Below are 26224 nucleotides of genomic sequence, written 5' to 3'. Positions count from 1 at the left end.
CTCATCCACTTTTATAAGTAGTTTGTTAGGAAGTTAAGATTTGCAATGTTTTTGAAAACACACTGCATTCTGGACACTGAAGCTGCTTTTTTGTTGCAGATTTTGCTGCAGTGTTTTGAGTACCTTGGAAAGCAATGGAAAATACATTCATGGCCAAAAGTTTGAGAATGATACAAATATTAATTTTTACAATGTCTACTGCTTCAGTTTTCCTAATGGCAATTTGCATATACTCCAGAATGTTATAAAGAGTGATCAGCTTAACAGCAATTACTTGCAAAGTCAATATTTGCCTAGAAAATGAACTTTGTCCCCCAAAACACATTTCAACATCATTGCAGCCATGCCTTAAATGGACCAGCTAACATCGTTTCAGTGATTGCTCCATTAACACAGGTGTGGGTGTTGATGAGGACAGGGCTGGAGATCAATCTGTCATGATTAAGTAAGAATGACACCACTGGACACTTTAAAAGGAGGCTGGTGCTTGGCATCATTGTTTCTCTTCTGTTAACCATGGTTATCTCTAAAGAAACACGTGCAGTCATCATTGCACTGCACAAAAATGGCCTAACAGGGAAGAGTATCACAGCTAGAAAGATTGCACCTCAGTCAACAATCTATCGCATCATCAAGAACTTCAAGGAGAGAGATTCCATTGTTGGCAAAAAGACTCCAGGGCACCCAAGAAAGACCAGCAAGCGCCAGGACCGTCTATTAAAAGTGTTTCAGCTGCGGGATCGTGCTACCGGCAGTGCAGAGCTTGCTCAGGAATGGCAGCAGGCAGGTGTGAGTGCATCTGCATGCACTGTGAGGCGGAGACTCTTGGAGCAAGGCCTGGTCTCAAGGAGGGCAGCAAAGAAGCCACTTCTCTCCAGAAAAAACATCAGGGACAGACTGTTAGTCTGCAAAAGGTACAGGGAGTGGACTGCTGAGGACTGGGGTAAAGTCATTTTCTCTGATGAATCCCCTTTTCGATTGTTTGGGACATCTGGAAAACAGCTTATTCAGAGAAGACGAGGTGAGCGCTACCACCAGTCTTGTCTCATGCCAACTGTAAAGCATCCTGAAACCATTCATGTGTGGGGTTGCTTCTCTGCCAAGGGAATCGGCTCTCTCACAGTCTTGCCTAAAAACACAGCCATGAATAAAGAATGGTACCAGAATGTCCTCCAAGATCAACTTCTCCCAACCGTCCAAGAGCAGTTTGGCGAACAACAATGCCTTTTCCAGCATGATGGAGCACCTTGCCATAAAGCAAAGGTGATAGCTAAATGGCTCAGGGAACAAAACATAGAGATTTTGGGTCCATGGCCTGGAAACTCCCCAGATCTTAATCCCATTGAGAACTTGTGGACAATCATCAAGAGAAGGGTGGACAAACAAAAACCTACAAATTCTGGCAAAATGCAAGCATTGATTGTGCAAGAATGGACTGCTATCAGTCAGGGTTTGGTCCAGAAGTTGATTGAGAGCATGCCAGGGAGAATTGCAGAGGTCCTGAACAAGAAGGGTCAAAACTGCAAATATTGACTTGCTGCATTAACTCATTCTAACTGTCAATGTAAGCTTTTGTTACTCATAATATGATTGCAATTATATTTCTGTATGTGATAAAAACATCTGACAAACACACATAAAAACCAGAGGGCAGCAGATCATGTGAAAATATAAGATTTGTGTCATTCTCAAAACTTTTGGCCATGACTGTATAAAGGAAGTCCTTTCTTCTGCTAAATACATTCTTGTCTTTGGTTAAAAAAAAAACAAAAAACAAAAAAAAACGCAGCAAAATCTGCAACAAACAAAAATATAGTTTTTCACAACTGTATGACCTATGCCATGCAGCATAGAAGTATTCTGCTGGGATGTCATAGCCTCAGAAACTAGCAGGTGTCAGGAGTTATAGACATGTCCTCTACTACAATGGCCAAAGCTTTAGGCTACATTCACATTCATTAATGGCCGGGTGACATATATTTTTTTTTTTTAAGTTTCAAAGATATTTATTGAAAAATATCAAAAATATAAAACATAAAGCAAACATGAAAACAGTCACAGAAACAATGCAAGAATGTAGATTAAGGCATACAAAATATAAGAGATAAGTGACAAGTCTAAAGGTAGCATACCTATAAAGCAAAAAAAATAGATAAAAAGATTGTAGAAGAAATCGACCATATCTCCCTCAAACATCTCAGGAGCTAGGTCATAAGGGAAGAGGGGTTAAAAGAAACAAGGGGATTAACGGTGAAATTGGACCTCAATAACATATAATACGTTACTTTGGCAGGTGTTGGTATTGTATGTGAAGCTGATCTCTGGTTCCAAAGTAGGGCTTGTAGCGAGGCCAGGGCTACAATTGTCGATTCTAGTGTGACCTATTGCAGGCAGTCTGATTCTGTAATACCCCAGCTAAAATATGCTCAGCCTAGAGAAATGGCATATACCAGTGGGGCTCCACTCACCAGCAGGGCAGAGAAATAATTTGCAGCAGGTGTAGGAATAGAGGTCTAGCAGTTCAGGAACACTCTGGGACATGCAAGACCTGGGTTTATTGATGAAGGCCGCTGATGAAGAACATCTGTCTAGCACTGCTGGTCCAGTAGGAACTATAGAAGGGTCAGCTGGAGGTGTTGCGGCACAGGCAAGATGGTGTCCACTCTGAAAAAAGAATTGTAGTACAGGTATTTGCAAGTTTTTGGATCCCAGTGGGAGCATCCCGTGGGGTATGCAGTGAAGAGAATAGGCAGAAGCCTGATGAGAGGTCGAGTGGTAAGCAGGGGCGAGCCGACAGAGCAGGAGAAGGAGGCACAGAAGCACCAGTCGTGGTGGTGCACATGCCTGAAATCAGGCACCATGTTAGGACTGTGCGGCAACTGCGGCCGAGGGGTCGGGTCGCAGCCCGTCTCTCTGCGGTAGCGTATTGCCGCCTGTCACTTCACACTTGTGCCGGCAGTCAGGTTTAGCAAGGGTTAAACCCTCTTGCAGCCGGAGGGTGTGGTCAGGCTGTGACTGACAGTTGTATCGACCAATCACCTCCGCCTTGGGCAGCTGGCTTGACCGAAAGTGGACCGCCCTTTCCCTTTATAAAGAGGGAGGTTCCTCAGCCTGCTGCCCTAATGTCAATTCACAAATGCACTGCGTGTGCTCAGGATTGCTAGCTAGTTAGTTAGAAACTTTGTTAGGCAGTATTGCAGTTCAGGTAGAACTCTATTTCCTAAAAAAGGAAAAAAAAACTTTAGTTGTTAGCTGCTTGGTGTGCCTCAGGAAGCCACTGTGTACACACTAGCTAATTGTGGACAGTCTAGCACAGGAGTGCTGTCTAGACCGAGTCCTTGTGCGGCTGCTCGGACCTACACAGGCCGCTGTGATAGTACAGAGCGAACTAGGGTGTGTAGAGGTCTGGCAGTGACGTCTAACTGTCAGACCCAGTTCACACCAGGGTGCTTCTGTGGTCCAGAGCCCAGCGGGCTCCTTGGGTTTCATTTGTTAGTTTTTTTAAATAAACCCAGCAAACCATAACACACCAAGAGAGTTGGAGAAATCAACTGGAGTAGCCAGGAAGAGCAGGATGGAGCCTGAGAGCAATTGGCAATGGGGACCCCTAAAAATGGTGAGATCAGGTATGAGTGCACAGGAAACACGGCTGTTCCGCTTCAAACGCCAGGCCATGCCCTGACATCTGTTGTTTTTTTTTTCTGTTGTTGCTTTTTTAATGGACATCAGAACGCAGTATTAAATTCAACATCAGTGAATAGGGATTATTCACAAGATCAATATTTTGGTAATTGTCATGGACCTTAAAAATATAGGTCATATTGTATTTTTGGCCTTTTTCACGCATCCGTCCAGGTACTAAAATGTATGGGGGGTCTTTGAAAACAGGAATGTTAGGAGTCCGGCAAGTCTGCCATTTTTGTTCTTCTATTAAGCAATGCTGAAGTTTGGTGTTGGTCGAAGTACAGTCTAGTGTGGGCCTAGATCATACTGATTCATCATTTGTGCAACTATTGAAAGCTTTGTACTTAGTGGATCACTTGTTATAAAGAAGGAAAAAATGCAAAGATTTTTTCTACATGTAAAAACATACATAGAAAATGAAATACTTGTGTATAATGAAAAAATCGTATTGCACTAACATTAGAATTGGTACAATAGAGTGTTTTAATCCTACATTGTGGGGAATGATGGGAAATGAATGATGGAATGAAGTTCATTTTCAATTATAATTTTTCTTAAAATCAAGTTAATTACCTTCCAAGACAAGATTACAGTGTTCATGCAAAGGATGAATGATAATGCACATAACTTCTGAAACTGAATGTTTAAGTAGCTAATTAGAATTTCGGAGTATAAGTGGCACATATCTACGAGATTGTATTTTTCCTTCCGTTTTCACTTTTAAGTGTCAGGCAATTAACTGTTGCGGCAGAAGTGATACTCTTATCTAATTAAGTATGGCGTATCTGAGAGATATTCAGATATCTTATAGAAACATATTGTATGATATCTTAGGCAGCAACCTTAGAAATTGAATTAAGGCTTGTTTTGCAGATATTTAGAGCATGTAGATAAGAAAGGATCATTAATATTACAGTACTGTATAATATATATTTTTTCCTCTGAGATTTCAAGCAGTCAGTAGAAAAGGTACAATGTCGACTAGATTTACACAGTATTTATGTGTGAAAGTGTTTTTACAATTGCTTCAGTATATTACTCTGAATGCAGGTCCGGTTTAAAGTGTCAAGTAATAAATAAAGTGACAGTTTCAAGAATGGGAAACTGATGAGAGATAGCAAAGCTGTTGAAGGTGTATGGAAAAATGTTAATACAGACTTGTCCACCTTTGTATTTGTTCACATTTTGTTAAGGGCATGAAATAAATTCAGTAGCAAAACCTTTCAGAGACTGAAGCACATAACACAACCACTGGGTGGCCAACCACAGAGAATAATGAAAGGTTGTCACATCTGCATCACTGTACACATTTCTATGCTCCCTCATGACAACCTTTGTTCATACATTGTACCTATTAGGACATATGATTGACAAACAGGGGGTTTGTGTTTCTGACATCCTCTATGTGCCAGAACAAAGTGCTGCTCTGTCAGATCTGGAACTTCCATGTATTAAATGGATGACCATTCATTTGAGTGTCTTCCCATGGCTTCCTCAGACAAGAACGACTTATCACTGTGGATGAGAAGCCAAACTCACAGTGATCTTCTGTTTATAAAGGGTTTTCTTATGAAGTTGTCTTTAAGTTGTTCCAATCACTTTAACATTCTCTTGCACCAGACAAAATTGGCAATTATTTCAGAGCACTTATAAGATCCTGCAGAAAAATAATTTGTTTGAATTAAATAATATTTAAATATTTAATTTATAATATTTGTTTGTAACAGTTGGAAGAGGGGCTCCTCAGACAGCATGCGGTCTCACTGACAGTGTCACTTCTCAGCCAAGTCTCTGACAGCAATCTTCTCCTTAGGATGGTGTCTGGATAACCTCTGGAAGTCTTCAATTTAGCTCCACTTTGCTCCTTAGGAATCCTCTTTTCCTTTCCCCTTCAGCTCAAAGCTCACACAGTCCCAAAAATGGCTGCCACGCTCACTGTTGCTTTTCATCCCACCCCTGCAGTACAGGGTCTCCACATCACTACTCCAGGAACATAAAATCTTTTCCCTTTTGTCTTGTGGTCTTGCAACAGTGACCTCTTGTGGTCAAACAACAAAATGTCAGTTTATAAAAATAAAAAGATTATTTACAGAAACAGGCACATTCACTGCACAAGGGCTGTTTTACTCTCTTACAGCTAAGTTATGCAAATCTGACTTCCATGATGTAATTAGGATGTCAGTGCCTCAAGTATGCACACCAATAGAGGGCGCTGACTGAGAATGTGCAAGTCTATCTTCCATGATGTAATTAGGAAGACAGTCTCAGTCAAACAGATCTATAGAGGGCGCTCCATTTATCATCATAATATTACCTGTGTGTGGAGGGGAGACTATTACCTGTCGGGGGCCTACTAGGGAACTATTACAGTAATAGTGTCCCTCAGTTAATAAATTTAACTGTTTGTGAGGGGACTGTTATTAACTGAAGGGGAGGGGGGCATTATAACTGGAAAAGCGCCTCCTCCACAGGTAATGCTATACTGTAATAGTGGCCTAAAAGTTCCCGCCATGAGTAATAGCCTACAGAGGTCCCCAATGACTAGGCTAACCCGGTAGTAAGTTATCCATGTCCCGGTAGTGGTCCACAACCGGATCATTGGAGACCTCTGCTTTAGATGTTTGTTCTGAATTCTATGAATAGCTTCATTTATTTCTAATTGCCAAGTATATTTTAAGTACAAAAGTAAAATCTGAGGCCGGGGCCCCCCATGTGGCATAAACGCTGTGGCAAAAAAAATGGTATTTTGCAGTCTCTACAAAGTGTATGGGAGTCTACCAAATCCCATAACATATTGTAGAAAAATATGCGCATTTTTGGAAATTGCAGCATGTCAATAATACCTACAGAAATGCCATTTATATCCCTATAGGTAAAACTGAAGCAGAAAGTCTGCAGAGGAAAACTCTGCAGACTTTATGTGAAAAGCGCTGTGGGACAAATTTGTTTCTGCCGCTGTTTTTCTGCAGCACTTTTTCGCTGCTGCCTGCTACGTGGGGTCTTAACTAGAGATGAGCGAACACTAAAATGTTCGAGGTTCGAAATTCGATTCGAACAGCCGCTCAATGTTCGTGTGTTCGAACGGGTTTCGAACCCCATTATAGTCTATGGGGAACAGATACTCGTTAAGGGGGAAACCCAAATCCGTGTCTGGAGGGTCACCAAGTCCACTATGACACCCCAGGAAATGATGCCAACACCTCTGGAATGACACTGGGACAGCAGGGGAAGCATGCCTGGGGGCATCTAACACACCAAAGACCCTCTATTACCCCAACATCACTGCCTAACAACTACACACTTTCCACATTCAAAAAAACCTCTATCAAAGTGGGAAAATACCTGGAAACCTTCTTTACTCCCCAAATGGATGGACACAAACCCCAATTTAAGCTCAACAAACAGTAACAACCACCCCTTTAAATCACGTTCCCCATGACAACCACAAATGGAATAGGCAATGGGAATTCCAAAAGCCCTCACCCTTAACTGTCATTTTGAGTGTGTGTGTGTGTGTGTGTGTGTGTGTGTGTGTGTGTGTGTGTGTGTGATGTGGTAAGACCTTCCAAAATTCACTTTTCTAGCCCTTAACATGAGCCCTTCCAAACAAAGTTACATGACCTTAAGCTGAGCTACCAGCAGAGATTGAGGCCCTTGGCATGAGTAGAGCCTTGCACCAGCAGTGTTTTTGGCACTTAGGGTGAGTTGAGCCTTGTACCAGCGTGTGTCCCTTAACATCAGGCGGGCCCTAAGTTCTGCGCTTTGCACAAAAGTTCCACATTAACTAGGCTGAATGGTACAAAGATTAGTAGGCCCGAGAACCAGGAACAGGTCTTGCAATGGCTGTCGGATAACGCTTAAAGCACATTGTCCACCAGCCAGTCAGCCTCTACCTCCTCTTACCCAACAGTCTTGTCCTCCTTCCACCCAAAATTCCCAATCTTCTCAGAACAATAACCCCAACTGTCCCTGCTCCCCAGAGCTGTTCTCCCTTCCTTTGACTGTACCGCAACCTGCCCCTCCATTTCGCGATTCCACGGACCTAACAGACGAGTATCTGTGTCCAGATGCTCAAACACTAGAGTCTCCTCCATTCCATCTCCGGTCGATTTGGTGGCGGATGACCAGCAACCCACCCTCATCGACGACGATGAGACGCAGTTGCTGTCAGGGCAGCCAGTTGACATGCGCATTGTGCAGGAGGAGGAGGCGAGACAGGAGTTGGAAGAGGAGGTGGTGGACGACGAGGACACCGACCCCACCTGGACAAGGCAGATGTCAAGCTGGGAAAGTAGTGTGGATGTTGAGGCAGGTGCAGCACCAAAAAGGGTAGCTAGAGGCAGAGACATGTCCAGAGGCAGAGGTCAGCTGCTTTGCCGAAGCCAGGCCAGACCCGGAATGTCCGAAGATGTTCCCTTTTGTACCCAGCCCAGAAAAACTCCCCCATCGAGGGCACGTTTCTTGAAGGTGTAGAGTTTTTTCAAGGAATGCGCCGAGGACAGATATAGTGTCGTCTACACAATTTGCCTCTCGAAATCGAGTAGGGGCCCTGAGAAGAGCAACCTGTCCACCACTTCAATGCACCGTCATTTGGAATCCAAGCAATGGAATCAGTGGCAGGCAGCAACGGCAGGACAAACGTCGCCCGCCGTTCATGCCACTGCCTCTGCTCACAGTGCTGGCGATGCACTCCAGAGGACGAGCCAGGACATCACTTCATCTGCCTCCGCCACTTTGTTGACTTCTCCCTCATCCTCCCCTGTTTCTGTCTTATCTCCTTCTCCTGCACCATCAAAGGCACCATCAGGCGCTTCTTTACAACAACCCACCATCTCTCAGACATTGGAGCGCCGGCAGAAATACACTGCTAACCACCCACCCACGCAAGCCTAGAACGCCAACATCGCTAAACTGCTGGCCCAGGAGAGGTTGGCGTTCCGGCTTGTTGAAACTCCCGCCTTCCCGGACCTGATGGCAACTGTGGCACCTCACTATGCCGTCCCTAGCCGTCTCAACTTCTCCCGGTGTGGCGTCCCCGCCTTGCACCAGCACGTGTCACTCAACATCAGGTGGGCCCTTAGTTCCGCGCTTTGCTGCAAGGTCCACTTGACCACCGACACTTGGACAAGCGCCTGTGGTCAGGGATGCTGCAGTGCTTATCTTTAATGACAGGCAGGGTGAATGTGGTGGAGTCTGTTCCCCGGGTGCAAACTGGGGTGGCCTATCTCCTCTCCCAGGCCAAAATTCATGGCAGGAGTAGACTGAAACCCTACGACGCTGCAACCTCCACCACAGCTACTAGCGGCAAACGCTAAAACACTGGTGTGGGGAGACGTCAGCAGGCGGTGCTGAAGCTCATCAGCTTGGGGGACAGACAGCACAGTGCCTCCGAGGTCAGGGATGCCATCCTGGCTGAGATGGCATTTTTTTTTCCCTGCTACACCTGGGGCCTGGCATTTTTACGCCTGTGATAATGGCTGGAACCTGGTAGCGGCTCTGGAGCTTGCCAGCCTCCAACACGTTCCATGTTTGGCCCACGTCTAACCTAGTGGTGCAAAGTTTTTTAAAAACATACCCAAATGTACCGAAGCTACTGTTGAAAATGCGGCGCTTGTGCGCCCACTTTTGCAAGTGCACAGGAGTCGCTGCTAGCCTAAAAACACTCTAGCAAGGCCTACATCTGTCCAAACACAGGCTGTTGTCCGTCATTCACACACGCTGAAACCCTACAATACCATATCTTGAGCAGGGTGTGTGAGCTGCACAGACCTTTGATGGAGTTCCATCTACAAAACCCAAGGGTTCCTCAAAGTCAGCAACCAAAGTTTCTGCACCATGAGTTTCCAGGGGTGGCAGAGTTATGGCTAGGGGAAGAGGCATGGATAGGGATGATGTCTAGGGGCAAAAGCAGTGTGGATGTGGAGGCAAGCTAAGCAGGAAAAACTGGGGGTACAAGCTAAGGCATGGACTGGGGTGATGTCTAGGGGCAAAAGCAGTGTGGATGTGGAGGCAAGCTAAGCAGGAAAAACTGGGGGTACAAGCTAAGGCATGGACTGGGGTGATGTCTAGGGGCAAAAGCAGTGTGGATGTGGAGGCAAGCTAAGCAGGAAAAACTGGGGGTACAAGCTAAGGCATGGACTGGGGTGATGTCTAGGGGCAAAAGCAGTGTGGATGTGGAGGCAAGCAAAGCAGGGAAAATGGTGGCTAGAGGCAAAGGGATGTCCATAGGCAGCAAGGGCAAAGATGCAAAACTCTCCCGTTTCAAGAATTTTCCTGACTTGTTTCCCCACAAAACATTCCTGGGAGGAGGGCTGAAACACCACCCTCCTCCTCCTCCGCTGTTAGATTTACCCCAGCTACGAGCTGAAAACGCTGCAACACTGGTGTGGGGAGACGTCAGCAGGCTGGGCTGAAGCTCATCAGCTTGGGAGACGGACAGCACACTGCCTCTGAGGTCAGGGATGCCATCCTGGATGAGATGGCAATTTGTTTATCCCCGCTGCCCCTGGGGCCAGGTTTTTTAGCTTGTTGGAGGGCTCTGGAGCTTGCCAGCCTCCAACACGTTCCATGCCTGGCCCACATGTTCAATGTAGTGGTGCAATGATTTTTAAAAACATACCCCAAATTAGCTGAGCTAAGGGTGAAAGTGCGGCACTTGGACACCCACTTTCCCAAGTCTACAGTACCTGGAGCTAGCCGCAATACACTCCAGCAAGGCCTACATCTGCCTGAAGCACCTACTGTTGTGCGAGGTCACCACACGCTCTAACCCTAGATACCGTATGTTCAGCAGGGTGTGTGAGCAGCAGAGACCTTTGATGGAGTACCAGCTACAAAACCCAAGGGTTCCTCAGAGTCAGCTCCCTCACTTTCTGCACCATGAGTTTCCATGGGTGGCAGACTTATGGCTAGAGGCACAGGCATGGATAGGGGTGATGTGTAGGGGCAAAAGCAGTGTGGATGTGGAGGCAAGCTAAGCAGCAAAAACTGGGGGTACAAGCAGCCGGTGACATCATCACTGACAAGCACAGCTGTCTGTCAGCTGACAGGCTGACTTTCACCAAAATGAACAGACAATGGATAGACTCATCATATACATGTCAGTTACATGACAAATTTAGTGCAATTTGCAAGTCCAAGATGGTTTGGAGATCTGCGGAGAGGAATCTCACCACCTCTTGCGGGTGCCATCATTTGGAAGGCAAGCCCTGGGCTGGGGTGAGAGCAAGCGCAGGATAATCGTCGTTTGGCCTGGCGGCCACTGCCTCTTCCACTGTTGACAGGGCTGGCGCTGCAGTCCAGACCAGGAGCCAGGACACCTCCACATCTGCCTCTGACACTTTGGGGAGTTCACCCTTATCCTCACCTTTTCCTGCCATTTCTCCTTTTGCCCGCGCCATCATGCGCCTCTTCCCAGCAACTCCCCATCTCCCAAGCCTTTCATTTCATGCTAAAGTACAGCGCAACCCACCCACATGCCCAAGGCTTCAACGGCCTCATCTCAAGAAATCTGGCCCAGGAGATGTTGGAATCCCGGCTGGGGGACACTCTGCCCTTTTTGGGCAGAGTGTCTACTGCGCCACCGCACTGTGCCGTCCACACCAGCACTTTCCCCCAAACATGAGGCGGTCCCTAAATTCAGCGCTTAGCCCTAAAGTTCCATGTGACCAGTTACGAATGGACAAGTGCATGCGGACAGGGACGCTACCTTTCAATTTGGGCACAGTGGTTGAATGTAGTTGAGGCGTGGACCGGGTCGCAAAATGTGGTGGCCTGACTTGTCTCCCCACACAACATTCCTGGGAGGAGGGCTGAAACACCACCCTCCTCCGCTGTTAAATTGACCCCAGCTACGAGCTGGAAACGCTGCAACACTGGTGTGGGGAGACGTCAGCGGGCCGTGCTGAAGCTCATCAGCTTGGGGGCCAGACAGCACACTGCCTACAAAGTGAGTCATGCCATCCTCGATGAGACGGCAATGTGGTTTTTGCCACTGCACCTGGGCCCAGGCATGTTGTCATGTGTGATAATGGCCATAACCTGGGATTGGCTCTGTAGCTTGGCAGCCTGCAACATATTCCATGCCTGGGCCACGTTTTTAACTCATTGCTGCTAATCTTTTGAAAAAGGTACCCCAATGTTCCTGAGCTACTGGTGAAAGTGTGGCGCTTGTGCGGATAGTTTTTAAAGTGTATAGTTGCCGCTGCTAGCCTCTATGCACTCCTACAACGCCTGTACCTGCTGGAACAACGGCTGTTGTGCGACGTCTCCACACTGCTGGCACTAAACATATCATGTGTTGAGCAGAGTGTGTGAGCAGCACAGACCTTTGATGTAGTTCCAACTCCAAAACCCTCGGGTTCGTCAAAGTCAACTCCCTCAGTTGCTCAACCATGAGTGGCCATGGGTGGCAGACTTATGTGAAATCCCATCCCATCCATTGCACTGGACACGAAACATTAGCATGCGCTCAGCACAACTTCGGATATGGCAGATGCGTTAAGCAGGGTGCAGGGTACAACACAGACCAGGCCCGAGCACCAGGAACAGGTGTTAGAAATACTGCAGCATCTGCCATTTCCTTCCAATTTTGGGGTTTTGGACCCGCCACCGACTTGTCTGGACCTAAGTGGGGATCATGAGACACAGTTGCCATCAAGGCAAGCTGTGGTCATGTGCGGTTTGCAGTAAGGGGGCAGTGCGCAATTGGAAGAGGAGTTGGTGGATGACGAGGCCACCGACCCCACATGGACAGGGGTGATGTCTAGGGGCTAAAGCAGTGTAGATGTAGAGGGAAGCTAAATCAACAAAAAACCTGGGTAGAAGCAAAGGCATAAACTGGGGTGATGTTTAGGGGTGAAAGCAGAGTAGATGTGGAGGGAAGCTAAGCAGCAAAAACAGTGGGTAGAAGCAAAGGCATGCAAAACTCTACCCTGTTGGAAGACTTATTCCTAGGTCTGGAACACGTTAATGGCCCCCCTGGACAAATTACTGCCACTCAGGGGCCTAGTGTCACCAGGAGGGACAAGTATAGGCGCATGTTGTGGGAATACCTGGCCGACACCAGCTCTGTCCTCTCCGATCCCTCTGTGCTCTACAGCCTAAACTTATTTTCTCATCTTTTTTTCTGAACTGCACATCTCTTGCCTGCTTCCTTTGGGATCTTAGAAATGGTGGTCCACTTCCACAGATGGTAACTTCAATAGACAGTGTAACGGGAGTAGCTGAGGGATCGCTGTCTTAACCACTTTTTGGCACAAAATTAACTTCCAAAGCCAAATATGGTGCAAGTATATGATGCAAGGACACCTACACACCTATCTCTGACACATTGGGGAGTTCACCCTCATGCGCCCTTTTGGCCTGCACCATCATGCGCCTCTTCCCAGCCACTCCACATTTCCCAAGCTTTTCATTGCAGGCAGAAGTACAATACAACCCACCCCCATGCCCAAGCCTGTAACAGCCTCATCGATAAACTGCTGGCCCTGGAGATGTTGGTGTTTGTTTATGCTTCTGGAGACCCAGGCCTTCCGTCAGCAGATGGCAGCTGGGGCACCTCCCTATGCTGGGCCTAGCCGTTACTACTTCTCTTGGTGTGCTGTCTCTGCCTTGCGCCTGCATGTGTCCCATAACATCAGTCGGGCCCAGAGCTCTGCGCTTTGCTGCAAGGTCCACTTGACCACCGACACATGGACAAGCGCCTGTGGTCAGGGATGCTGCAGTGCTTATCTTTAATGACAGGCAGGGTGAATGTGGTGGAGTCTGTTCCCCGGGTGCAAACTGGGGTGGCCTATCTCCTCTCCCAGGCCAAAATTCATGGCAGGAGTAGACTGAAACCCTACGAAGCTGCAACCTCCACCCCAGCTACTAGCGGAAAACACTGTAACACTGGCATGGGGAGATGTCAGTAGGCCGTGCTGAAACTGATCAGCTTGGGGGACAGACAGCACAGTGCCTCCGAGGTCAGGGATGCCATCCTGGCTGAGATGGCATTTTTTTTTCCCTGCTACACCTGGGGCCTGGCATTTTTGCGCCTGTGATAATGGCTGGAACCTGGTAGCAGATCTGGAGCTTGCCAGACTCAAACACGGTCCACGCATGGCCCACGTTTTCCAACTTGTTGGTGCCATGTTTCTTTGAAACCTACACCATTGTGCCTGATATACAGGTCAAAGTGGGGCCATTTTCGTAAGTGAGAACTAGCCTCTGCTAGGCAGAAAACATTCAGAGCACACTCCTCTCATCTTCGCACCGTTGGCTGGCGGAGGAAGACGAGGGGGTTGGAGTGGCATCTGATGTCCCTATCCCACACGAGGCTAGAGGGTGCACTTCAGTGCATCCCATTGCTTCACCACAAATGGTGTGAAGGGGAGTGGAAAATGGAGGAAATGGAGAGTGACCCTTACAGTTGGGGCCAGCAAAGGCATGCCAAGTAACACACTGGCACACATGGCTGACTTCATCTTGGGTTGCTTTTCAACACATATTTCACATCATGAAGAACAAATAATACTGGATTTTTTCAAGCCTCGAACCCCGGTCTAGGTCTAATGTCTGTTCCTTTCTTATATTAGGGGAGAGGGAAAAAAAATTACTTCAGTGATACGTTTAGCGTACATAGACTGACTATTAATGTGTATCCCACTTAGTGTTGTTAGGGTTACACACCGTCACAACCTGGCTAAAGCTTCTATAGCTGTTAATAAAGTCAACATAACTTTACGGTATCCAAAAAGACAGCTGGTACCGACAGAGAGCAAGACAAATGTCACCCAAAGCTGTGAGCTCTGAACACCCACAGTGACTTTGGCGTCATCATCATTATAAGGGAGCGGGTGGTAATAAATAACTTGGCAGTGCCTAAAACCCAAAAAGCTTATACAACTATATTTACATTAAGATACACAAATGAAACTTTTCAGTAGCATGTCATGAGACAAGCTGATAAGCTCTTCCTTTGTGCAGTGCTATTTGAAAGTTAAACGCTGCCTTTATTTTAATTCTGGAGAAGGTGCAGACATTAGATTTAGAACATGTTGTCTTCATTGTCCAAATCCTCTATATAGGTAACGCGTTTTTCGGGCCGAGCTGTCTGGGAACGAGCTGGTGCAGCACTGACAACCTGGGTGAATATGGCAAGAGCCTGAGATGTAGGGTGAATGAATCCCCAAATTATTTGTGGAATTCCCAGTGAGACAATGGCACTGTATACCAGTATTAAAAATTGTGGGTGCACATAACCCCCATATATTCTTTGAATTCCCAGTCAGACAATGGCACTGTATAGCAGTATTAAAAATTGTGGGTGCACGTAACCCCCATATATTCTTTGAATTCCCAGTCAGACAATGGCACTGTATACCAGTATTAAAAATTGTGGGTGCACATAACCCCCATATATTCTTTGAATTCCCAGTGAGCGAATGGAACTGTATAGCAGTAGCAAAAATTGTGGGTGCACGTAACCCCCATATATTCTTTGAATTCCCAGTGAGACAAAGGAACTGTATAGCAGTATTAAAAATTGTGGGTGCACATAACCCCCATATATTTTTTGAATTCCCAGTCAGACAATGGCACTATATACCAGTAGTAAAAATTGTGGGTGCACATAACCCCAATATATTCTTTGAATTCCCAGTCAGACAATGGCACTGTATACCAGTATTAAAAATTGTGGGTGCACATAACCCCCATATATTCTTTGAATTCCCAGTGAGACAATGGAACTGTATAGCAGTAGCAAAAATTGTGGGTGCACGTCACCCCAATATATTCTTTGAATTCCCAGTCAGACAATGGCACTGTATACCAGTAGTAAAAATTGTGGGTGCACATAACCCCCATATATTCTTTGAATTCCCAGTCAGACAATGGCACTGTATACCAGTATTAAAAATTGTGGGTGCACATAACCCCCATATATTCTTTGAATTCCCAGTCAGACAATGGCACTGTATAGCAGTATTAAAAATTGTGGGTGCACATAACCCCCATATATTCTTTGAATTCCCAGTCAGACAATGGCACTATATACCAGTAGTAAAAATTGTGGGTGCACATAACCCCAATATATTCTTTGAATTCCCAGTCAGACAATGGCACTGTATACCAGTATTAAAAATTGTGGGTGCACATAACCCCCATATATTCTTTGAATTCCCAGTCAGACAATGGCACTGTATACCAGTATTAAAAATTGTGGGTGCACATAACCCCCATATATTCTTTGAATTCCCAGTGAGACAATGGAACTGTATAGCAGTAGCAAAAATTGTGGGTGCACGTCACCCCAATATATTCTTTGAATTCCCAGTCAGACAATGGCACTGTATACCAGTAGTAAAAATTGTGGGTGCACATAACCCCCATATATTCTTTGAATTCCCAGTCAGACAATGGCACTGTATACCAGTATTAAAAATTGTGGGTGCACATAACCCCCATATATTCTTTGAATTCCCAGTCAGACAATGGCACTGTATAGCAGTATTAAAAATTGTGGGTGCACATAACCCCCATATATTCTTTGAATTCCCAGTCAGACAATGGCACTATATACCAGTAGTAAAAATTGTGGGTGCACATAACCCCAATATATTCTTTGAATTCCCAGTCAGACAATGGCACTGTATACCAGTATTAAAAATTGTGGGTGCACATAACCCCCATATATTCTTTGAATTCCCAGTCAGACAATGGCACTGTATACCAGTATTAAAAATTGTGGGTGCACATAACCCCCATATATTCTTTGAATTCCCAGTGAGACAATGGAACTGTATAGCAGTAGCAAAAATTGTGGGTGCACGTCACCCCAATATATTCTTTGAATTCCCAGTCAGACAATGGCACTGTATACCAGTAGTAAAAATTGTGGGTGCACATAACCCCCATATATTCTTTGAATTCCCAGTCAGACAATGGCACTGTATACCAGTATTAAAAATTGTGGGTGCACATAACCCCCATATATTCTTTGAATTCCCAGTCAGACAATGGCACTATATACCAGTAGTAAAAATTGTGGGTGCACATAACCCCAATATATTCTTTGAATTCCCAGTCAGACAATGGCACTGTATACCAGTATTAAAAATTGTGGGTGCACATAACCCCCATATATTCTTTGAATTCCCAGTCAGACAATGGCACTGTATACCAGTATTAAAAATTGTGGGTGCACATAACCCCCATATATTCTTTGAATTCCCAGTCAGACAATGGCACTGTATAGCAGTATTAAAAATTGTGGGTGCACATAACCCCCATATATTCTTTGAATTCCCAGTCAGACAATGGCACTATATACCAGTAGTAAAAATTGTGGGTGCACATAACCCCAATATATTCTTTGAATTCCCAGTCAGACAATGGCACTGTATACCAGTATTAAAAATTGTGGGTGCACATAACCCCCATATATTCTTTGAATTCCCAGTCAGACAATGGCACTGTATACCAGTATTAAAAATTGTGGGTGCACATAACCCCCATATATTCTTTGAATTCCCAGTGAGACAAAGGAACTGTATAGCAGTATTAAAAATTGTGGGTGCACGTAACCCCCATATATTCTTTGAATTCCCAGTCAGACAATGGCACTGTATACCAGTATTAAAAATTGTGGGTGCACATAACCCCCATATATTCTTTGAATTCCCAGTGAGACAATGGAACTGTATAGCAGTAGCAAAAATTGTGGGTGCACGTAACCCCCATATATTCTTTGAATTCCCAGTGAGACAAAGGAACTGTATAGCAGTATTAAAAATTGTGGGTGCACATAACCCCCATATATTTTTTTAATTCCCAGTCAGACAATGGCACTATATACCAGTAGTAAAAATTGTGGGTGCACATAACCCCAATATATTCTTTGAATTCCCAGTCAGACAATGGCACTGTATACCAGTATTAAAAATTGTGGGTGCACATAACCCCCATATATTCTTTGAATTCCCAGTGAGACAATGGAACTGTATAGCAGTAGCAAAAATTGTGGGTGCACGTCACCCCAATATATTCTTTGAATTCCCAGTCAGACAATGGCACTGTATACCAGTAGTAAAAATTGTGGGTGCACATAACCCCCATATATTCTTTGAATTCCCAGTCAGACAATGGCACTGTATACCAGTATTAAAAATTGTGGGTGCACATAACCCCCATATATTCTTTGAATTCCCAGTCAGACAATGGCACTGTATAGCAGTATTAAAAATTGTGGGTGCACATAACCCCCATATATTCTTTGAATTCCCAGTCAGACAATGGCACTATATACCAGTAGTAAAAATTGTGGGTGCACATAACCCCAATATATTCTTTGAATTCCCAGTCAGACAATGGCACTGTATACCAGTATTAAAAATTGTGGGTGCACATAACCCCCATATATTCTTTGAATTCCCAGTCAGACAATGGCACTGTATACCAGTATTAAAAATTGTGGGTGCACATAACCCCCATATATTCTTTGAATTCCCAGTGAGACAATGGAACTGTATAGCAGTAGCAAAAATTGTGGGTGCACGTCACCCCAATATATTCTTTGAATTCCCAGTCAGACAATGGCACTGTATACCAGTAGTAAAAATTGTGGGTGCACATAACCCCCATATATTCTTTGAATTCCCAGTCAGACAATGGCACTGTATACCAGTATTAAAAATTGTGGGTGCACATAACCCCCATATATTCTTTGAATTCCCAGTCAGACAATGGCACTATATACCAGTAGTAAAAATTGTGGGTGCACATAACCCCAATATATTCTTTGAATTCCCAGTCAGACAATGGCACTGTATACCAGTATTAAAAATTGTGGGTGCACATAACCCCCATATATTCTTTGAATTCCCAGTCAGACAATGGCACTGTATACCAGTATTAAAAATTGTGGGTGCACATAACCCCCATATATTCTTTGAATTCCCAGTCAGACAATGGCACTATATACCAGTAGTAAAAATTGTGGGTGCACATAACACCAATATATTCTTTGAATTCCCAGTCAGACAATGGCACTGTATACCAGTATTAAAAATTGTGGGTGCACATAACCCCCATATATTCTTTGAATTCCCAGTCAGACAATGGCACTGTATACCAGTATTAAAAATTGTGGGTGCACATAACCCCCATATATTCTTTGAATTCCCAGTGAGACAAAGGAACTGTATAGCAGTATTAAAAATTGTGGGTGCACGTAACCCCCATATATTCTTTGAATTCCCAGTCAGACAATGGCACTGTATACCAGTATTAAAAATTGTGGGTGCACATAACCCCCATATATTCTTTGAATTCCCAGTGAGACAAAGGAACTGTATAGCAGTATTAAAAATTGTGGGTGCACGTAACCCCCATATATTCTTTGAATTCCCAGTCAGACAATGGCACTGTATAGCAGTATTAAAAATTGTGGGTGCACGTAACCCCCATATATTCTTTGAATTCCCAGTCAGACAATGGCACTGTATACCAGTTTTAAAAATTGTGGGTGCACATAACCCCCATATATTCTTTGAATTCCCAGTCAGACAAAGGAACTGTATAGCAGTATTAAAAATTGTGGGTGCACATAACCCCCATATATTCTTTGAATTCCCAGTCAGACAATGGCACTGTATACCAGTATTAAAAATTGTGGGTGCACGTAACCCCCATATATTCTTTGAATTCCCAGTCAGACAATGGCACTATATACCAGTATTAAAAATTGTGGGTGCACATAACCCCCATATATTCTTTGAATTCCCAGTCAGACAATGGCACTGTATACCAGTATTAAAAATTGTGGGTGCACATAACCCCCATATATTCTTTGAATTCCCAGTGAGACAATGGAACTGTATAGCAGTAGCAAAAATTGTGGGTGCACGTCACCCCAATATATTCTTTGAATTCCCAGTCAGACAATGGCCCTGTATACCAGTAGTAAAAATTGTGGGTGCACATAACCCCCATATATTCTTTGAATTCCCAGTCAGACAATGGCACTGTATACCAGTATTAAAAATTGTGGGTGCACATAACCCCCATATATTCTTTGAATTCCCAGTCAGACAATGGCACTATATACCAGTAGTAAAAATTGTGGGTGCACATAACCCCAATATATTCTTTGAATTCCCAGTCAGACAATGGCACTGTATACCAGTATTAAAAATTGTGGGTGCACATAACCCCCATATATTCTTTGAATTCCCAGTCAGACAATGGCACTGTATACCAGTATTAAAAATTGTGGGTGCACATAACCCCCATATATTCTTTGAATTCCCAGTGAGACAAAGGAACTGTATAGCAGTATTAAAAATTGTGGGTGCACATAACCCCCATATATTCTTTGAATTCCCAGTCAGACAATGGCACTATATACCAGTAGTAAAAATTGTGGGTGCACATAACCCCAATATATTCTTTGAATTCCCAGTCAGACAATGGCACTGTATACCAGTATTAAAAATTGTGGGTGCACATAACCCCCATATATTCTTTGAATTCCCAGTCAGACAATGGCACTGTATACCAGTATTAAAAATTGTGGGTGCACATAACCCCCATATATTCTTTGAATTCCCAGTCAGACAAAGGAACTGTATAGCAGTATTAAAAATTGTGGGTGCACATAACCCCCATATATTCTTTGAATTCCCAGTCAGACAATGGCACTGTATACCAGTATTAAAAATTGTGGGTGCACGTAACCCCCATATATTCTTTGAATTCCCAGTCAGACAATGGCACTATATACCAGTATTAAAAATTGTGGGTGCACATAACCCCCATATATTCTTTGAATTCCCAGTCAGACAATGGCACTGTATACCAGTATTAAAAATTGTGGGTGCACATAACCCCCATATATTCTTTGAATTCCCAGTGAGACAATGGAACTGTATAGCAGTAGCAAAAATTGTGGGTGCACGTCACCCCAATATATTCTTTGAATTCCCAGTCAGACAATGGCCCTGTATACCAGTAGTAAAAATTGTGGGTGCACATAACCCCCATATATTCTTTGAATTCCCAGTCAGACAATGGCACTGTATACCAGTATTAAAAATTGTGGGTGCACATAACCCCCATATATTCTTTGAATTCCCAGTCAGACAATGGCACTATATACCAGTAGTAAAAATTGTGGGTGCACATAACCCCAATATATTCTTTGAATTCCCAGTCAGACAATGGCACTGTATACCAGTATTAAAAATTGTGGGTGCACATAACCCCCATATATTCTTTGAATTCCCAGTCAGACAATGGCACTGTATACCAGTATTAAAAATTGTGGGTGCACATAACCCCCATATATTCTTTGAATTCCCAGTGAGACAAAGGAACTGTATAGCAGTATTAAAAATTGTGGGTGCACATAACCCCCATATATTCTTTGAATTCCCAGTCAGACAATGGCACTATATACCAGTAGTAAAAATTGTGGGTGCACATAACCCCAATATATTCTTTGAATTCCCAGTCAGACAATGGCACTGTATACCAGTATTAAAAATTGTGGGTGCACATAACCCCCATATATTCTTTGAATTCCCAGTCAGACAATGGCACTGTATACCAGTATTAAAAATTGTGGGTGCACATAACCCCCATATATTCTTTGAATTCCCAGTGAGACAATGGAACTGTATAGCAGTAGCAAAAATTGTGGGTGCACGTCACCCCAATATATTCTTTGAATTCCCAGTCAGACAATGGCACTGTATACCAGTAGTAAAAATTGTGGGTGCACATAACCCCCATATATTCTTTGAATTCCCAGTCAGACAATGGCACTGTATACCAGTATTAAAAATTGTGGGTGCACATAACCCCCATATATTCTTTGAATTCCCAGTGAGACAAAGGAACTGTATAGCAGTATTAAAAATTGTGGGTGCACGTAACCCCCATATATTCTTTGAATTCCCAGTCAGACAATGGCACTGTATACCAGTATTAAAAATTGTGGGTGCACATAACCCCCATATATTCTTTGAATTCCCAGTGAGACAAAGGAACTGTATAGCAGTATTAAAAATTGTGGGTGCACGTAACCCCCATATATTCTTTGAATTCCCAGTCAGACAATGGCACTGTATAGCAGTATTAAAAATTGTGGGTGCACGTAACCCCCATATATTCTTTGAATTCCCAGTCAGACAATGGCACTGTATACCAGTATTAAAAATTGTGGGTGCACATAACCCCCATATATTCTTTGAATTCCCAGTCAGACAAAGGAACTGTATAGCAGTATTAAAAATTGTGGGTGCACATAACCCCCATATATTCTTTGAATTCCCAGTCAGACAATGGCACTGTATACCAGTATTAAAAATTGTGGGTGCACGTAACCCCCATATATTCTTTGAATTCCCAGTCAGACAATGGCACTATATACCAGTATTAAAAATTGTGGGTGCACATAACCCCCATATATTCTTTGAATTCCCAGTCAGACAATGGCACTGTATACCAGTATTAAAAATTGTGGGTGCACATAACCCCCATATATTCTTTGAATTCCCAGTGAGACAATGGAACTGTATAGCAGTAGCAAAAATTGTGGGTGCACGTCACCCCAATATATTCTTTGAATTCCCAGTCAGACAATGGCCCTGTATACCAGTAGTAAAAATTGTGGGTGCACATAACCCCCATATATTCTTTGAATTCCCAGTCAGACAATGGCACTGTATACCAGTATTAAAAATTGTGGGTGCACATAACCCCCATATATTCTTTGAATTCCCAGTCAGACAATGGCACTATATACCAGTAGTAAAAATTGTGGGTGCACATAACCCCAATATATTCTTTGAATTCCCAGTCAGACAATGGCACTGTATACCAGTATTAAAAATTGTGGGTGCACATAACCCCCATATATTCTTTGAATTCCCAGTCAGACAATGGCACTGTATACCAGTATTAAAAATTGTGGGTGCACATAACCCCCATATATTCTTTGAATTCCCAGTGAGACAAAGGAACTGTATAGCAGTATTAAAAATTGTGGGTGCACATAACCCCCATATATTCTTTGAATTCCCAGTCAGACAATGGCACTATATACCAGTAGTAAAAATTGTGGGTGCACATAACCCCAATATATTCTTTGAATTCCCAGTCAGACAATGGCACTGTATACCAGTATTAAAAATTGTGGGTGCACATAACCCCCATATATTCTTTGAATTCCCAGTCAGACAATGGCACTGTATACCAGTATTAAAAATTGTGGGTGCACATAACCCCCATATATTCTTTGAATTCCCAGTGAGACAATGGAACTGTATAGCAGTAGCAAAAATTGTGGGTGCACGTCACCCCAATATATTCTTTGAATTCCCAGTCAGACAATGGCACTGTATACCAGTAGTAAAAATTGTGGGTGCACATAACCCCCATATATTCTTTGAATTCCCAGTCAGACAATGGCACTGTATACCAGTATTAAAAATTGTGGGTGCACATAACCCCCATATATTCTTTGAATTCCCAGTCAGACAATGGCACTATATACCAGTAGTAAAAATTGTGGGTGCACATAACCCCAATATATTCTTTGAATTCCCAGTCAGACAATGGCACTGTATACCAGTATTAAAAATTGTGGGTGCACATAACCCCCATATATTCTTTGAATTCCCAGTCAGACAATGGCACTGTATACCAGTATTAAAAATTGTGGGTGCACATAACCCCCATATATTCTTTGAATTCCCAGTGAGACAAAGGAACTGTATAGCAGTATTAAAAATTGTGGGTGCACATAACCCCCATATATTCTTTGAATTCCCAGTCAGACAATGGCACTATATACCAGTAGTAAAAATTGTGGGTGCACATAACCCCAATATATTCTTTGAATTCCCAGTCAGACAATGGCACTGTATACCAGTATTAAAAATTGTGGGTGCACATAACCACCATATATTCTTTGAATTCCCAGTCAGACAATGGCACTGTATACCAGTATTAAAAATTGTGGGTGCACATAACCCCCATATATTCTTTGAATTCCCAGTGAGACAATGGAACTGTATAGCAGTAGCAAAAATTGTGGGTGCACGTCACCCCAATATATTCTTTGAATTCCCAGTCAGACAATGGCACTGTATACCAGTAGTAAAAATTGTGGGTGCACATAACCCCCATATATTCTTTGAATTCCCAGTCAGACAATGGCACTGTATACCAGTAGTAAAAATTGTGGGTGCACATAACCCCCATATATTCTTTGAATTCCCAGTCAGACAATGGCACTGTATACCAGTATTAAAAATTGTGGGTGCACATAACCCCCATATATTCTTTGAATTCCCAGTCAGACAATGGCACTATATACCAGTAGTAAAAATTGTGGGTGCACATAACCCCAATATATTCTTTGAATTCCCAGTCAGACAATGGCACTGTATACCAGTATTAAAAATTGTGGGTGCACATAACCCCCATATATTCTTTGAATTCCCAGTCAGACAATGGCACTGTATACCAGTATTAAAAATTGTGGGTGCACATAACCCCCATATATTCTTTGAATTCCCAGTGAGACAAAGGAACTGTATAGCAGTATTAAAAATTGTGGGTGCACGTAACCCCCATATATTCTTTGAATTCCCAGTCAGACAATGGCACTGTATAGCAGTATTAAAAATTGTGGGTGCACGTAACCCCCATATATTCTTTGAATTCCCAGTCAGACAATGGCACTGTATACCAGTATTAAAAATTGTGGGTGCACGTAACCCCCATATATTCTTTGAATTCCCAGTCAGACAATGGCACTGTATACCAGTATTAAAAATTGTGGGTGCACATAACCCCCATATATTCTTTGAATTCCCAGTCAGACAATGGCACTATATACCAGTAGCAAAAATTGTGGGTGTATATAGCCCCAATTCTATTGCTAGGGGACTTGCAGGGTATTTCTGAGGTGAAGGTGGGGGGGCACACCATTGGAACGGGGATTTGGGGTGTATATATGGGGTATACGGGAATACACTGTCAGTGTGTTCCATTCAGGATCCTGGGAAAGCTGGGTTGCGGCGATTGAGCCCGTCAGTGCCACGTTACACTGACAAGCTTCTCCCTGGAATTGAAGTTATATGTAAGCCCAATATATTCTTTGAATTCCCAGTGAGACAATGGCACTATATGGCAGTAGCAAAAATAGTGGGTGTATATAGCCCCAATCCTATTGCTAGGGGACTTGCAGGGTATTTCTGGGGTGAAGGTGGGGGGGCACACCGTTGGAACGGGTATCGGGGGTATATATCGGGTATACGGGAATACACTGACAGTGTATTCCATTCAGGATCCTGGGAAAGCTGGGTTGCGGCGATTGAGCCCGTCAGTGCCACGTTACACTGACAAGCTTCTCCCTGGAATTTAGCTCTTATAAGAGCTGTTGGTTGTCTTCTCCTTCCTATCCTAGCCTGTCCCTGCCTACCCAGAATCTAACCCCTAGCTAACTGGACGGAAACCTCCGTCCTCGGTGAATTGCAAGCTCAGAATGACGCGAAGCTGGGCGGCGCTGTTCTTTTAAATTAGAGGTCACATGTTTTCGGCAGCCAATGGGTTTTGCCTACTTTTTTCAACGTCACCGGTGTCGTAGTTCCTGTCCCACCTACCCTGTGCTGTTATTGGAGCAAAAAAGGCGCCAGGGAAGGTGGGAGGGGAATCGAGTAATGGCGCACTTTACCACGCGGTGTTCGATTCGATTCGAACATGCCGAACAGCCTAATATCCGATCGAACATGAGTTCGATAGAACACTGTTCGCTCATCTCTAGTCTTAACACTATTACATATAGAATACATAGTTTTTGAACACTGTAAAATATATTAACCTTGAATTGCACTTTTCACAGGTCTTCATTCAGCTTGCTACACAACATGACGAAAATATTTCTGAAGATGAAATCTTTAATGGACTGCCATAGCTATCTTAGCACCCAACAGCATAAGCAAACAAGGATCCTAATTGCCTTCAACTGAAATGGGAAGAAGTAGTTCAGCTTTTGATCCGGAGAAAAAAGCCACAAGCACAAAACATAGCCTCTTTGTTCTTTTTGGTTCCTTAAGGCAACACTATAAATTGCAAACAAAGGTCTGTTTTACATTATACTGTAGCAAAAACTGATTTTGCTCACATACTTATATGTGACCGAAATTATATAACTGGATCTACTCCATTATATCGGTAATTTTCTATCCAGATAAATATTCTAAGAAGGTTATTGTTTGTTGAAATGTATTTACTCTTTAAAAGAAAAGAATGGTGTTATAAACTAATGTGATTCTGCAAACATATTGAAATTTACTGACAATTAAAATAGGAGGGAGAATTTATACAACTCCAGAATTTTAATGGAAAAAGTTGACAAATAAGAATTTGCTCAAAAATGTAGTGTTTTTGCATGTTTAAAGAGGACCATTCATCACTTGGGTCACATGCGGTTTTATATACCGCTAGAAAGCCAACAGTGCGCTGAATTCAGCGCACTGTCGGCTTT

General features: G+C 43.6%; 1 protein-coding gene across 1 annotated transcript in view; it reads left to right on the top strand.

The window, feature by feature from the left end:
- The window catches only part of LOC142201092 (ATP-binding cassette sub-family A member 13-like), a 91976-nt gene extending 66096 nt beyond the window's left edge, over positions 1 to 25880 (top strand). The window contains exon 13 of the mRNA XM_075271923.1: positions 25580 to 25880. Within this exon, the coding sequence (XP_075128024.1) occupies positions 25580 to 25651 (72 nt within the window). The 3' untranslated portion in view covers positions 25652 to 25880. The remainder of the gene's footprint in view (positions 1 to 25579) is intronic.
- Positions 25881 to 26224: the final 344 nt, after the last annotated feature.

This window comes from Leptodactylus fuscus, chromosome 4 (genome assembly GCF_031893055.1).
Source record: "Leptodactylus fuscus isolate aLepFus1 chromosome 4, aLepFus1.hap2, whole genome shotgun sequence".
Lineage (NCBI taxonomy): Eukaryota > Metazoa > Chordata > Amphibia > Anura > Leptodactylidae > Leptodactylus > Leptodactylus fuscus.
This window is presented reverse-complemented; position numbering and strand designations above follow the sequence as displayed.